Here is a 14,050-nt window from a genome sequence, read left to right as displayed (position 1 = left end):
AATTTTTAAGAAAATATAGCCTGGCAGTCCAGTGGTTAGGACTCTGCACTTTCACTGCCGAGGGCCTGGGTGCAATCCCTGGTCAGGGAACTAAGATCCCACAAGCCACCAGTGCAGAAAAAAAAAAAAAAAAAGTGAATTTAATAAAGTAATACCAATTTTAAAAAAATAGAGCAAAGATTTACACATGAAACTTGTGTAACTTTATTTACAAGAGTAAAAAATGGAAGCAACCTATATGTCCAAAAATTGGAGCAATCAATTACGTAATTTGCACACCATCACCTAAGTGAATATTATGCAAGCATTCAAAGCACATTTTTTTTTAATTGTGGGGGGAAAAGCTCAAGATTTAATATTACAAGAAAAAGCAAGATACAAAAACATATCTATAAAATGTCTTCATATATGTAAAAATATCCATCTTAATATGTATGCATAGGAAAAAAAAGACTAGAAGAAAACACAATGTGGAGACTTCCCTGGTGGTCCAATGGTAAAGAATCCACCTTCCAATGCAGGGGACGTGGGTTCAATCCCTGCTCAGGGAACTAAGATCCCACATGCCACGGGGCAACTAAGCCCATTAGCCACAACTACTAAGCTTGCGTGCCTCAACGAGAGAGCCCGTGTGCCACAACTAGAGAGAGAAAACCCACATGCCACAACTAGAGAGACGCCCACGCAATGCAAGGAAAGATGCCGCATGCCTCAACGAAGATCCTGCATGCCACAACTAAGACCTGATGCAGCCAAAAATAAATAAATTAAATAAATAAATATTAAAAAATAGAAAGAAAACACAATGTATTACATTAAACCATACAAAGTTATTGTTTTTTAGATCAAAAATGATTGAACAGTGGCCATCTCTGGGGACTGGTACTGAGTACATTCTATTTTTAATATATTAATTATGTACTACAATGAATATTATTTTATAATCAAACACAAAAAAAGAAGGTAAATGTTTTTTACAAAGAAGTCTGTCAGCTGCTTTTTTACAAAAGGGCTCAAAACTCCTGGCCTGTAGATGTCTCAGCTTGTTTCAGAAGAGGTTAAAAGGGGCTTTCCTTCCAGTCTCTGCCTTAATAACAAAGGCTGGCAACATAAGCAGGGTAAGAAGGGGACCCCTCAGGTCTTCCTTGGTGGTGCAGTGCTTGGGAATCCACCTGCCAATGCAGGGGACGTGGGTTCAATCCCTGGTCCGGGAAGATCCCACATGCCTCGGAGCAACTAAGCCCGTGCACCACAACTACTGAGCCTATGCTCTAGAGCCCGCGAGCCACAACTACTGAAGCCCGCAAGCCACAACTACTGAAGCCTGCACGCCTAGAGCCTGTGCTCCGCAATAAGAGAAGCCACCGCAATGAGAAGCTCATCCACCTCAAAGAAAAGTAGCCCCCGCGCGCCACAACTAGAGAAAGCCCATGTACCCCAACAACGACCCAATGCAGCCAAAAATAAATAAATTTAAAAAAAAAAAAAAGAAGAAGAGGACCCCTCTTACATGGCTGCTGTCCCAATGATCTGGGGCAGGAGAACAGGTCTATGTAAAATCTGTGGCTGGAAAATGCAGACAGACTTAGGGTTGGACCAGCTGTGTCATGGTACCAACCACCAAGTCTCCGCTGACTGCAGCCCCATTCTGCCAGGATCTGTGCTACAAGCACAGAACAAACAAGGGCACAATGCAGCCCCTTCTCCAAAAGCTTGCAATATCTCAAGTGCACTGGCTCTCAACCCTTTTGGGTCAAGGGTCCCTTGGAGAATTAGATGAAAGCTGAAGTCAATATTCTACACAGGATAGATGCCTTTCAGGACTTCCCTGGCGGTCCAGAGGTTAGGACTCTGCACTTCCAGTGCAGGGGGCATGGGTTCGATCCCTGGTCAGGGAATTAAGATCCCACATGCTCCGTCACGGCCAAAAAAAAAAAAAAGGATAAATGCCTTCCTATCAGAAAACTCTAGATTAAGAGTCCTCAAAGTTTTACACAAAGGAAACACTCTATTAAATGTAAAAGTGTTCAGGCTTTTGGAAGTAGGTGAGGCTTAAGTCATCTTAAAGGATGAATAAAATTTGGAAATAGAAGGCTGTGAGGAGTCATTAATGCAGACATTAAAAGTCGACCTCGGGCTTCCCTGGTGGCGCAGTGGTTGGGAGTCTGCCTGCCATTGCAGGGGACGCGGGTTCGTGCCCCAGTCCAGGAGGATCCCACATGCCGCGGAGCGGCTGGCCCGTGAGCCATGGCCGCTGAGCCTGCGTGTCCGGAGCCTGTGCTCCGCAACAGGAGAGGCCACAGCAGTGAGAGGCCCGCGTACAGCAAAAAAAAAAAAAAAAAAAAAAGTCGGCCTCGAGACATTTTAACAAGTGAAACATAATCCTATTTTAATTTTAAAAGCAAGAAACAAAACCGTACAACATTGTGTGCTTGTATTTGTTACTTACTGCAACAGTCTGTAATAGCAATAGACTGGAAACAAACTAAATGTCCATTAATAGGGGACTGATCCAAGGAAATTATGGCACTACACAGCCATAAAAGAAAGGAAAGTGGCACCTGCTACATGCATATGGAACACTCTCCAGAGTGTTCAGTGCAATTAAACACTACCACTTGTGTAAAAGGGGGGAAGAGAACACACACACAAAACACAGACAGATGGATGTTTCTGCTTGTATACACTCTCTCTGGAGGCCACCCAGCTGATAACACTGGTTACTTCAGGGTTGGGGAACTGGGTGGCTAGTAGATGGGCTTACTTTTCACAGGGAGACTTTTTGCTGTTTATCTTTTTGTTCCTTTTGAATTGTAAACCATTTAAGACTTTCAGTTATTCAAAAAGTATGTCAATTATGTTTTAAAATTATAGAAAATACTGAACGTACAGCTAAAATGAGTAACCTTGGGCAAGCTGTTTAACTTCTCTGTCTCAGTTTCTCCATCTATAAAATGGTGATGACAGTTCTTACCTCCCCCCCACCCCCCGCACCGAGGTTATATAGGTAAAGCACTTTAGAAAGTGCCTGGCCTATAGTAAGAGTTCAATAAATTAAACCATAATTAGGGGGAAAAAATACAGCTAAAAGATAACAATAACTATCACTTGTGACAATACAGCAGATTATGGTTTTCTTCTTAATGTTTCTATGAAGAAGACCTAATTACTTATAATCAGAAGAAAATAAGTTTCTTGTCTCTTGCTTTAATTAACACCAAGAGGTACTTGAAGAATTAGGCAAAATAATTTAAAGAGGTACTTCCTTGAGCAGAGAAGTGACAATAAAAAATGGTCTCTTTGAAAGGCTGCAGACTATCTGATACAGTAAAAGAAGAGTGGGGGAGGGGAGCCTGCAGGGAACGTAGGGCCCTGTTAGGAGGCCACTATGGCAGCAGCCTGCAAACTGAGAAGGGGTTACAGCAAAAGACCCTGCAGAAGACACAGAGAATTTTGTGAGTTAGCCTAAAAAGATGATTCTCAGGCCTGCGACACTAGAAGAATGGTGGAATTATGGCCCAAAATGGAGTGTCTGGAAAAGGGAGCCAACTTGAGGAGAAAACAAAATGGGTGAGGCCTGGCCAGGCTCTTGGTCTCACTCTCAGAGCAGCTCTGGGAGCAAGACTGACAAGCTATTTTATATCAGCTTGAGGGCTGGCAAGGCCCCACAATGAGCTAAGAAAAAAGGAAACCTAGCTTTTGCCTGGGAGCATCCAAACACCTCTTCCACTCTGTACAGCACAGAACTGTGAAGGAGGCCAGGATGGAGGGGAGAAGGCAAGGAAGGGGGATCCGAGAACATTCAGTGAGGGCCACCCGACATGTTCAGAGCACCATGCTGGGCCCTTGGAAAAGCGCAGAGGGGCCTGATCGTGGACTGGAATCGAAGGAAGAGAGGAATGGAAAGCAAATGGCACCCCCACCCCCACCCCTTCTTTTGGGCCACACTGCCTGGCTTGCAGGATCTCAGCTCCCCAACCAGGGATTGAACCCAGGCCACGGCAGTGAAAGCCTAGAATCCTAACCACTAGGCCACCAGGGAACTCCCTTTTTTTTTCAGCATCCCCCTTCTGACACAAGCGATCCCATCAGAATCTTTCTCTGTGATCAGGGTTTTTCCCTTGATGACTATCTTTTCAAAATACTTGACTAACTCTCCAAAACAGAGAGACTACGGAATGTAATGAATCCTGAAACAAGCGGCCACTCTATCACTGAAAGTCATCCTCACCTTATCTCACTACAAGGCTAAGCAATGGCTCACTTCACTGTTGGAGGCAGGGAGCCCACAATGCTGATAAAACTCAGCCATTTCACAGGCAGCCAGCACACGAACAGTGTACGAGCTCAGAGCTTTGCCCTCTCAAGGGAAAAACCTATTCCTACCTTTCAAAGCTTGGGCTTGGTAGAGAATTCTGATCTGCATGACCCCCTGCTCATCAGAGGTAACATGAGGAGGGACCAGGCTCCAGTGTTAAACGTCACTCGGATTCTCCTCGGGCCTCAGTAAACACGAGAATCTGAGGAGCCTCACTTTCTCTCTGACTCCAATCCCCAGGCAGCAGACCTTTTTCAGGGACACGGTGTCTGCGGCTCATCCTGTTTGGTCTCATACTGGAAGCTGAGACCCCATTTCCTAAACGTCAATGTGAAACACAACATAACCTTCTACATACTCTGAGAAAAGTCCCACACGGCTTTCAAGAGGTGAACTAGCTGTGAACACAAGTTTGTTTATAAATCACGTGCATAAGTATTCTGCACTGGGACTTCCCTGGTGGTTAAGAATCCACCTGCCAACGCAGGGGACACGGGTTCGAGCCCTGGTCTGGGAAGAACCCACATGCCACAGAGCAACTAAGCCCGTGCACCACAACTACTGAGCCTGTGCTCTAGAGCCCATGAGCCACAACTACTGAGCCCACGTGCCACAACTACTGAAGCCCGCAAGCCTAGAGCCCGTGCTCCACAACAAGAGAAGCCACTACAATGAGAAGCCCACTCAACGCAATGAAGAGTAGCTCCCACTCGCTGCAACAAGAAAGGCTGAGCACAGCAACGAAGACCCGACGCAGCCAAAAATAAATAAATAAATAAATTTTCAAAGGAAAAAAAAGAAGTATTCTGCACGTTCTACTGGGGAAAAGCCCTTTATCTAGGATAAGAAAAATGGCAGGCAGCAGGCAAAGTTGAACCTCTTCACAGATTTTTAATGAGACAATATCACTATAATTGGTAATATGTAATTTACATTTGTTCAACTCTCCTCCAAATGCTTCTTTTAAAAGACACAGCATGTATACAGCAGAAAGAGTAGAGGCTGTGTGGTCAGAAAGATCCTGGGTTCAAAATCAGGCTCTATAACGTCTAAGCTGTGCCCTGCGCAGTCTCCTCCTGTGTAAAACGAGAATGTGTCCTGCCCCTTGAGAGATCGAGGTTCACCTCAAGGGTCTGGTGCAGAATCAGTATCTGAGAGCTATTTTTACAGGTGAGCCTCACAACAGCGCAAAAGGTGAACCAGATCCTACTACCCCGGTTTATAGATGAGGAACCAGAACATTATGGGACCTGGGACTTCCCTGGTGGTCCAGTGGTTAAGACTCCGTGCTTCCAATGCAGGGGGTGTGGGTTTAATCTCTGGTTGGGGAATTAAGATCCCATATGCTGCACGGAGCAGCCAAGAAATAAAAATAAATAAGTAAGAATAAAATAATTTTTTTTTTTTAAGTTATGGGGCCCGTCCAAAGTCACATGGCTCAGTGCAGACTGAAGTCTCTTCATGCCAAGTCCTGACTACTCATGACAGCTCCCTGTCTGAATGAGACAAATCTGGAGCCAGATCAGCACATATACAACTTATCTACATGTGAAAAGAGATCTCATTTTTGAATTAACTAAGTGAAATACATCTTAGAGTGTATTTATAATAGAAAGAGGTAATTTCTAGGGAGAAACTGCTGGTGAAAAAGCTGGCTCCAAAGAAAACTAAGATGACCTCATCCCCCCCATTAATCACCAGGCAAACAAGTGCTTTAAAAGCCTCCAACAAATGGGGATGTGGCAGTGAAACTGAGGAAATTAACAGAAAGCAGGGGGAAAGCAGCACGGATCTAAGACTAACAGCCAGTGCCTAAGACTAACAAAGCAACTGATGTTTAATAAGCATGACTCCTGGGCAACCCTGTCTCACTGTACAACTTCACATCTAGCCTCTCTGACTATCTATAAAACTGAGATTAAATCTCACAGGGGAGGGATTTCCCTGGTGGTCCAGTGGCTAAGACTCCACGCTCCCAATGCAGGGGTCCCAGGTTCGAGCCCTGGTCAGGGAACGAAATCCCACATGCCACAACTAAGAGTTCGCATGCCACAACTAAAGATCCCTGAGCACTTCCCCGGTGGTCCAGTGGTTAAGAACCCGCCTTCCAGGGACTCCTCTGGTGGTGTAGTGGTTAAGATTCCACCTGCCAGGGCTTCCCTGGTGGCGCAGTGGTTGAGAGTCCACCTGCCGATGCAGGGGACACGGGTTCATGCTCCGGTCCAGGAAGATCCCACATGTCACGGAGCGGCTAGGCCCGTGAGCCATGGCCGCTGAGCCTGCGTGTCCGGAGCCTGTGCTCCGCAACGGGAGAGGCCACAACAGTGAGAGGCCTGCGTACCGCAAGAAAAAAAAAAAAAAAAACTTATGTAAGAGAGAAAAAAAAAAGAATCCACCTGCCAATGACACAGGTTCGACCCCTGGTCCAGGAAGATCTCACATGCTGCAGAGCAACTAAGCCCATGTGCCACAACTACTGAGACCGCATGCCACAACTACTGAAGCCTGCGCGCCTAGAGCCTGTGCTCTGCAACAAGAGAAGCCACCACAATAAGAAGCCCGCGCACCACAACAAAGAGTAGCACCGGCTAGACACAACTAGTGAAAGCACACATGCAGCAGTGAAGACCCAACGCAGCCAAAAAAACCAAAAAGAATCCACCTTCCAATGCAGGGGACACGGGTTCGATCCCTGGTCAGGGAACTAAGATCCCACATGCCGCTGGGCAACTAAGCCCATGCGCCGCAACTAGAGAAGCTTGTGTGTCGCAAAGAGCCCACGTGCTGCAACTAAGACTCGACGCAGCTAAATAAATAAATGTAAATAAATTTAAGAAAAAACCAAAACAGAAACAACAAAAAAACGAGGTATGCCTGTACACTTCTACAATCATCTGAAAGTTTACAAAACTTAATAAAAAAAAATGCTGCGTGCTGCAACTAAGACCCAACTCAGCCAAAACTAAATAAATATTTATTTTTTAAAAAAAGAAAAAAGAAAGAAAAGTTGGAAATAACCTAAATGTCCAAAAATTGGGAAGATATTAAACAACTCCACCATATCTACAGAAAGAAATAGTATACAGCCATTAAACGTAATTATTTCCAAGACAGTGAAAGACACTAGAGAATATCCACAATTTAATGTTCAGTGAAAAAAAGCTGGGATATATACAAATATATATGTGCACAGAAAACACCCAAACAGTGGCTTTCTCAAAATGAAACCACCAGCATTTTTTATTTTCTTCTCTCTAGTTTTCTAAAGGTTATACAATTAGTATAGACAGAAACAGAACATGTTTTTGTTCTTGTTTTAAATCATTACCTCTCTGCCAGATTCTTAGTAAACAGTAGGTCAATAAAGTTGTGGCTGAAATGGCAAACTTACCTGAGTTTGGGCTTGTGCTACTTGGGAATAAGAAACGCCACTGAGGGCTTCCCTGGTGGCACAGCGGTTAAGAACCTGCCTGCCAATGCAGGGGACATGGGTTCGAGCCCTGGTCCAGGAAGATCCCACATGCAGCGGAGCAACTAAGCCCGTGCACCACAACTACTAAGCCTGTGCTCTAGAGCCCGTGAGCCACAACTACTGAGCCCACGTGCCACAATTACTGAAGCCTGCACGCCTAGACCCCGTGCTCTGCAACAACAGAAGCCACTGCAATGAGAAGCCCACGCATCACAACGAAGAGTAGCCCCCACTCGCCACAACTAGAGAAAAGCCCACACGCAGCAACAAAGACCCAATGCAACCAAAAATAAATAATAAATAAATAAAAAAAGAAACACCACTGATAAACTAATATAGAACTAGAACAATTATAATTATTGTCCTTAAATAAGTCACTTCAAATTTGGATGCACAACAGTGCAGATGGAGAAGTTGGGACTAAGCTGCAGGCCTCAGAATGGAGCCTCTACAGCAGGAGATGGTGGACACACAGGCCAGAACAGAGCACGCTCTTTTTAAGCACAGTTCCTCTGTGCTTAAAATCAGGGCAGAGCTGAAAGAAACCGGGCAGCCCCAACACAGAACCTGAACCTGCACCTTTTGCAATCAGATACGGGCCTGTGCATCCCTGAAGGACCCGCAGACTTTCCTGGAAAAGGGGCCTACTGATTTCTCTTACCTGAGCACAACTGTTCAATCTTTGTCAGATTCAACTGCAGAGACTCATTGATCCAGGCCAGCATGTCATGTCGACTGAGGTTATCACTGGTGACCGACGTTGAGTACACATTCACTGCCATCTTCTACACATGTGAGGAAAAGAGAAGGACTCGTGTTATTGGGCAGCAAGAAGGAGCAAGCATTTCCTGGAGTCACCAGGGCAGACCTGTGGGGACACTCAATTTATAAGCCTCACCTTCTTCCCCAACAGGCCAAACCAGAGACGCTAGGATTCCAGCCACAAGCCTGGATTTCCATGAATAAACATGACCTGAAATGAAATACCCAACATCAGCCAGCCTAAAATTCAGGCCCCGTTTTAATGTGATTGGCATAAAATTTTAAGCTACAAAAGACACTAAGTAAAGGAATGATTGTTTTATGAAGGGAGGCTGATGCACAAGCAAAAATTTTCTCTGCTTAGAAAACGTCAATCCAAGTTTATCCACTAACGTATCAAAATGTTTACACCAGTTTTCTTCAGATGGTGGGCTTTTGTATTAATTTCTCTTTAGTTTCCACTATAAAGTTTTCCAAATTTTCTTTAAAGACTATGTCCACTTTTTTGGTTTTTTTTTTTTTTTTTGCGGTACGCGGGCCTCTCACTGTTGTGGCCTCTCCCGTTGCGGAGCACAGGCTCCGGACGCGCAGGCTCAGCGGCCATGGCTCACGGGCCCAGCTGCTCCGCGGCATGTGGGATCTTCCCAGACCGGGGCACGAACCCGCATCCCCTGCATCGGCAGGCGGACTCTCAACCACTGCGCCACCAGGGAAGCCCAGACTATGTCCACTTTTATAATCAAAAAAGTAAATAACCTTTTCAATAACCTAAGTACTACAAGGTGTTGGCAATGACCTCACAGTGAAGAGACCTTAGTACCAATTCTCTGCTGAGCCTCCTGAAGACAGGGCATCTGAGGGCCTACTAAGCACCAGGAGCTTAGCAGACACTTGTCACTTAACCCAACAACTCACTGCAAGGCTCACTTTATTCTCCTCATTTTACAGATAAGGAAAAAGGTGCAGCACAGAAGCCCTAGGAAGTGGCAGCCAAGTCTGCCCGGCCCCATCATCCACATTCTTTCCCCTCCCCTAGAAAATCTGCCCCTCACCTTTCTGCCAGGCTTTCCAATTCAAAACAACAAGCACAGAGAAACACATTAACTGAAAATGTTTACCAAGCACTGTTCTAGGGGAAACAGATATGCAGGAAAGACAAGTTGCCTGTCCACAGGAAGCTCACTTTCTAGTATAAGTCTGACACTGACCACATACACAAATGTCATTTCAGGCAACCATTTACGTAATGAGGGTGGAGGGGAATGTGGTCAGGGAAAGTCTCTCGGAGTTGATGTTTGAGCTTAAGAATCAGAATGAGGCAGCCCCGCGAAGATGTGGAAGAAGGGTGCCTACAGGCCAGTGAGCAGAGGGATAGCAGGAACAGAAGTGGGAAAAGAAGTGAAGAAGCCAGATCCTGTTAGGACTGCAGGCTGTGCTGAGGAGTTTAGATTTTATTCTTTAACTGTTAAGGAATCCATTGTGGGGATTTAAGTGGGGTAGAATCACACTCTCGTGTAAGTTTGAAAAAATTACCCTGGGACTTCCCTGGCAGACCAGTGGTTATGACGCCATGCTTCCACTGCCAGGGGTACGGGTTCGATCCCTGGTCGGGGAACTAAGATCCCGCTGGCACGGTGTGGCTAAAAAAAAAAAAAAGAAAAAAAAGAAAAAGATCACCCTGACAGCTGGTGGAGAACAGACAGTGGGAAGGGAAGACTCAAGCAATATGAGATAAGGGGAGGTGTATCCAGATCTAAATGAAATCCCTGGGCAATTACCATGAGGACACATGACTATAAAATATTAAATTTCAAGATGATCTTGGCATTTAAATTTTCCTCGTTTCATGTGACATCAATATGACCAACAGGAGGAAAAAAACTCAGAGCAAATTTGGAAACACCATGGGTCGCCATGCTCTCTTGTGGCACTTCATTCCTTCACCTAGCGACTAGCTAGACTTCCCACGTGTCTCCTGCACGCCTCAGGAGTCACACAGCTACAGAATGTGAGAGCCAGAAGATGAACATCTCCCATCCAATCCCCTTTTTATGAACAGAGGTGACTGCGGTCTAGAGAGATAAATGACTTGGCAGGTCTGTGCCCTCACATCCCACATTCCCCCATTCCCCGCAGCACTCGGCACACTGACTTGCACACAACGGGCTCAGTAAATGCTACCAGTTTTCAGACTGGCAGGAGAGAGGAAAATGTGTCTGTGTAAACTCTTTTCAGAAAGCAAACTATCAACACTATTACTTAAACTCAAATGAGAAAACCACATTATACAAGGAGGCAATACAATTTAGTTCCTAACTCCACTGGGAAATTAATCCCACAGCACTTCATTCAAACCTCTGCAACTGTCATTACCTCTTCACTTCTGAATCATTCCCGGATGAGATCTGGACCAGTAGGCAATTTGCTCCATACCAAGAGCTGAGTATCTGAAGCCTGGGTTTGAACGTGAGGCTGTCACTCATTAGTTGTATAACCTTGGGCAAGTTACTTAACTTCAATACACCTCAGTTATCTTGTGAGTTAATGCTACCTATCCGAAAAGGGTGAGGTGAGGTTTAAATGAGATAATGCACAAAAAATTATTTCGTATTAAACAAACAAGCGCCAGGGCAGGGAGGGACCTTGTCTCACTCATCCTCCTATCTCCAGAGCCAAAAACAGTGCCTGAGACTTGCCACCACCATCTCTCATCTCCATCCACCACAACAGCCATCAAATTAGTCTCTAACTCAAACTGTTTTTACACAGCAGCGAGGGAGAATCTTCTGGATCAAAAATCAGACCAAGTGTCTCCTCTGTTTAAAATCCCCAAATGAATGAATAAATGAAATGCATACTGTGCGCAAAATGCTATTATCAGGTACCAAGGTGAGACACATCCAAACAAAAACCACCACAGTCCCAGGCTGAGCACTTGTAATCTATTTTGGTGACATTCATATATACATACATCGGGTAATGTGTGTGTCAAGCTGCCATAAAGTGTAAGCAGCTGGTTAAGCCACGTGTGTCTCCTGACCACACCCCAGCTCAGAAAACATTAATGGCCTTTCATCATCATATAATTCAAAACTCTTTCATTAGCAGTACATTAATACCTGGCCCCATGTGCTCTGCAAACTCTGCAGCCACTAAATACATGGGGTTAGGCACCCTGTAGATGTGCAGTAAACATCCACTAACTCAACTACTTAATTGGCTCTTCCAGGCAATCAAAACAGAGCCCAATTCTCAGAGCCTCAGCTACAGCTCGTGACAGCTCACTCTTCCTCTACAAGGATCCCACTGCTTGGCCTCAATGGAAGACCCCATGACCATCACGCAAACCTCACCCCCTTAAAAGGCTCCTTGATCCATGTTTCAAGTGCCTTGAAAAAAGCTCCCCCTTGCCTCTCCAGGTATCTCTTCTCCTTCAGCAGGTCTCCTAGCAGGCCCCCAAACCCACTTTGATTCACTGATGGCTGATGAGCACCTATTACTTTCAAGGCACCATACTGAGCCCTATGGAAAGAGGGGGAGGAAGGTGCCACCAGAAAAAAAGCAATGTGACCCTAAGTAAATACTTCACCTTTCCGGATCACAAAGAGCTCACCTGTAAAAGATGAACAATATCTTCACAAGGTGGTGGTGAGGATTAAATGAGAATCTCAGTGAAAGCACAGCATGTCCTAAGCTTCCTTATGTGCCAGAAACCACTACACACTTTGACACACCACCGCAAAGGGCACATTGGATAAAACATGCCCTCTAGATCTGATCCTCAGGGAGGCAGCATAATACAGAGGTTAAGGGCCTGGACTCAAGAATCACAGACGGACTTCCCTGGTGGCGCAGTGGTTGAGAGTCCGCCTGCCGATGCAGGGGACACAGGTTTGCGCCCCGGTCCGGGAAGATCCCACATGCCGCGGAGCGGCTGGGCCCGTGAGCCATGGCCGCTGAGCCTGCGCGTCCGGAGCCTGTGCTCCGCAATGGAAGACGCCGCAACAGTGAGAGGACCGCGTACCGCAAAAAAAAAAAAAAAAAAAAAAAAAGTCACAGACGTGGATTCAGCCACTTGCTGGACACCATAAAGCAAATCATCTATCAGAGCCTCAGTCCCCTAATTTGTAAACTGAAGATAATAACTCTTAGAGACAGTGTAATATTAAATGACATAATGACACACAACACCTGGCACACAGCAAGTGCCCAATTAGCAAACAGCTATTATTACTACTCTTAGAGATACCCCATTACAGAGGTGGATGGCAGGGCCGGTGTACCTTCCTTCAGCGGGCCTCAGGAGTCTCATTCCCAAAATGGAGGAGAGGCCAAGCTCTGCCCTGCAGCACCCCAGGTCAGCTGTGAAGCAGGGACTGAAAAAGCACTGTTCATGTCACCTTGTTATATTATCTTCCCAGTGAGCATATAAAATTATCTTTTCCAAGTATTAATTTTCTCATTTCCTGTCTTCCCACCATAATGTAGACTCCTAGAAAGCAAGTGTTTGCCCTCCTGCTCCTGGGTGTATAGCCAGCGCTTAGCACGGTGCCTAGCACCTAGTGGACGCTCAACAAATACCGATGAAGAAAGGAGAAGTCCAGTGAGCTGGCCTGCTTTTTGCTTTTTTGCTATGTACCACGACGAGAGCTTTCTGCATGTAGTTATCTTTGTCCCCCGTTTTACGGATGAGAAAACTGAGGCCCAGAGAGGTTAAAACACCTGCCCAAGATCGCACAGCAGGGAATTCAATACAGGTATGAATCCAAAACCCGAACTCTTAATCAGGCAGCACCGTCTCCTACAGTGGGGGTCCTCAGAGCTCCCAGCAGGACCCACTTCAACTACACACGCCCCCTACCCGGCACAGCCACCCCGGAACCTCCTGCCTCCGCCGTCCGGGTTCCACCCCTCGGCCGCAGCCCATAAGCCCCCACGCCGCCGAGCAGCAGCCCCCACTTCCGGCCCGAGGCCCCGCCCCCCAGCAGAGCGGAGAGCGCGCGCCCCCCAGCCTGGCCCGCGCGCTTCCCCCAGCCTGGCCCGCGCGCGCCGGGTCACGGCCCCGCCCTTCCCCCACCCGGCCCGAACGGCACCGCTGAGGGGAGCGGCCCGAGCACCGCTCGCAGAACCCGCCGGCGCTCTACCCGCCCCGAGGCCCGCCCGCCCGCCCCCGGCCGCTAGCCGGCTCACCGGCTCTCGGCTGGACCGCGTCCGCTGCTCGTACCCGGCTCCGGTTCCGTCTTCGTCTCGTTCAAACCGCCTGACCCCGCCCGCCCGCCCGCGCGATGACCTCACACGCACCCCCCCGTTACGCGCCGACGTAAAGGCTCGTCATCGCCCGCCGGCTCCTTTTATAGAGAGGGACTAAGCCGCGCACTGGGGGCGGAGCCCGACACTTGATCGACGGCTGGGGTGCCCAAGGGGCGGGGCGCCGGCTGCCGGGGCAATGCAGCCGCGTGGTCTGCCGCAACCAATGAGATCCCTCCTCGTGCCGGTGT

General features: G+C 47.0%; 1 protein-coding gene across 4 annotated transcripts in view; it reads right to left on the bottom strand.

The window, feature by feature from the left end:
* MAPRE1 (microtubule associated protein RP/EB family member 1) overlaps positions 1 to 13,818 on the bottom strand; it is a 35,415-nt gene extending 21,597 nt beyond the window's left edge. For 2 of the 4 annotated variants that reach the window (XM_082857580.1, XM_082857578.1), the window contains exons 1-3: positions 13,743 to 13,801; positions 8,689 to 8,763; positions 8,452 to 8,575 (exon numbers count right to left, since the gene is read on the bottom strand). In XM_082857580.1, the coding sequence (XP_082713706.1) occupies positions 8,452 to 8,572 (121 nt within the window). In that variant the 5' untranslated portion in view covers positions 8,573 to 8,575; positions 8,689 to 8,763; positions 13,743 to 13,801. Of the gene's footprint in view, positions 1 to 8,451; positions 8,576 to 8,688; positions 8,764 to 13,742 lie in introns of all 4 variants that reach the window. The other 2 variants (XM_082857579.1, XM_082857581.1) reach the window with 2 other exon arrangements.
* Positions 13,819 to 14,050: the final 232 nt, after the last annotated feature.

The sequence above is a fragment of the Leucopleurus acutus genome, assembly GCF_964270905.1.
Source record: "Leucopleurus acutus genome assembly, chromosome: 16".
In the NCBI taxonomy this organism is placed as follows: Eukaryota; Metazoa; Chordata; class Mammalia; order Artiodactyla; family Delphinidae; genus Leucopleurus; species Leucopleurus acutus.
Note: the sequence above shows the minus strand (reverse complement) of the source record. Positions and strands in the feature narration are given on the sequence as shown.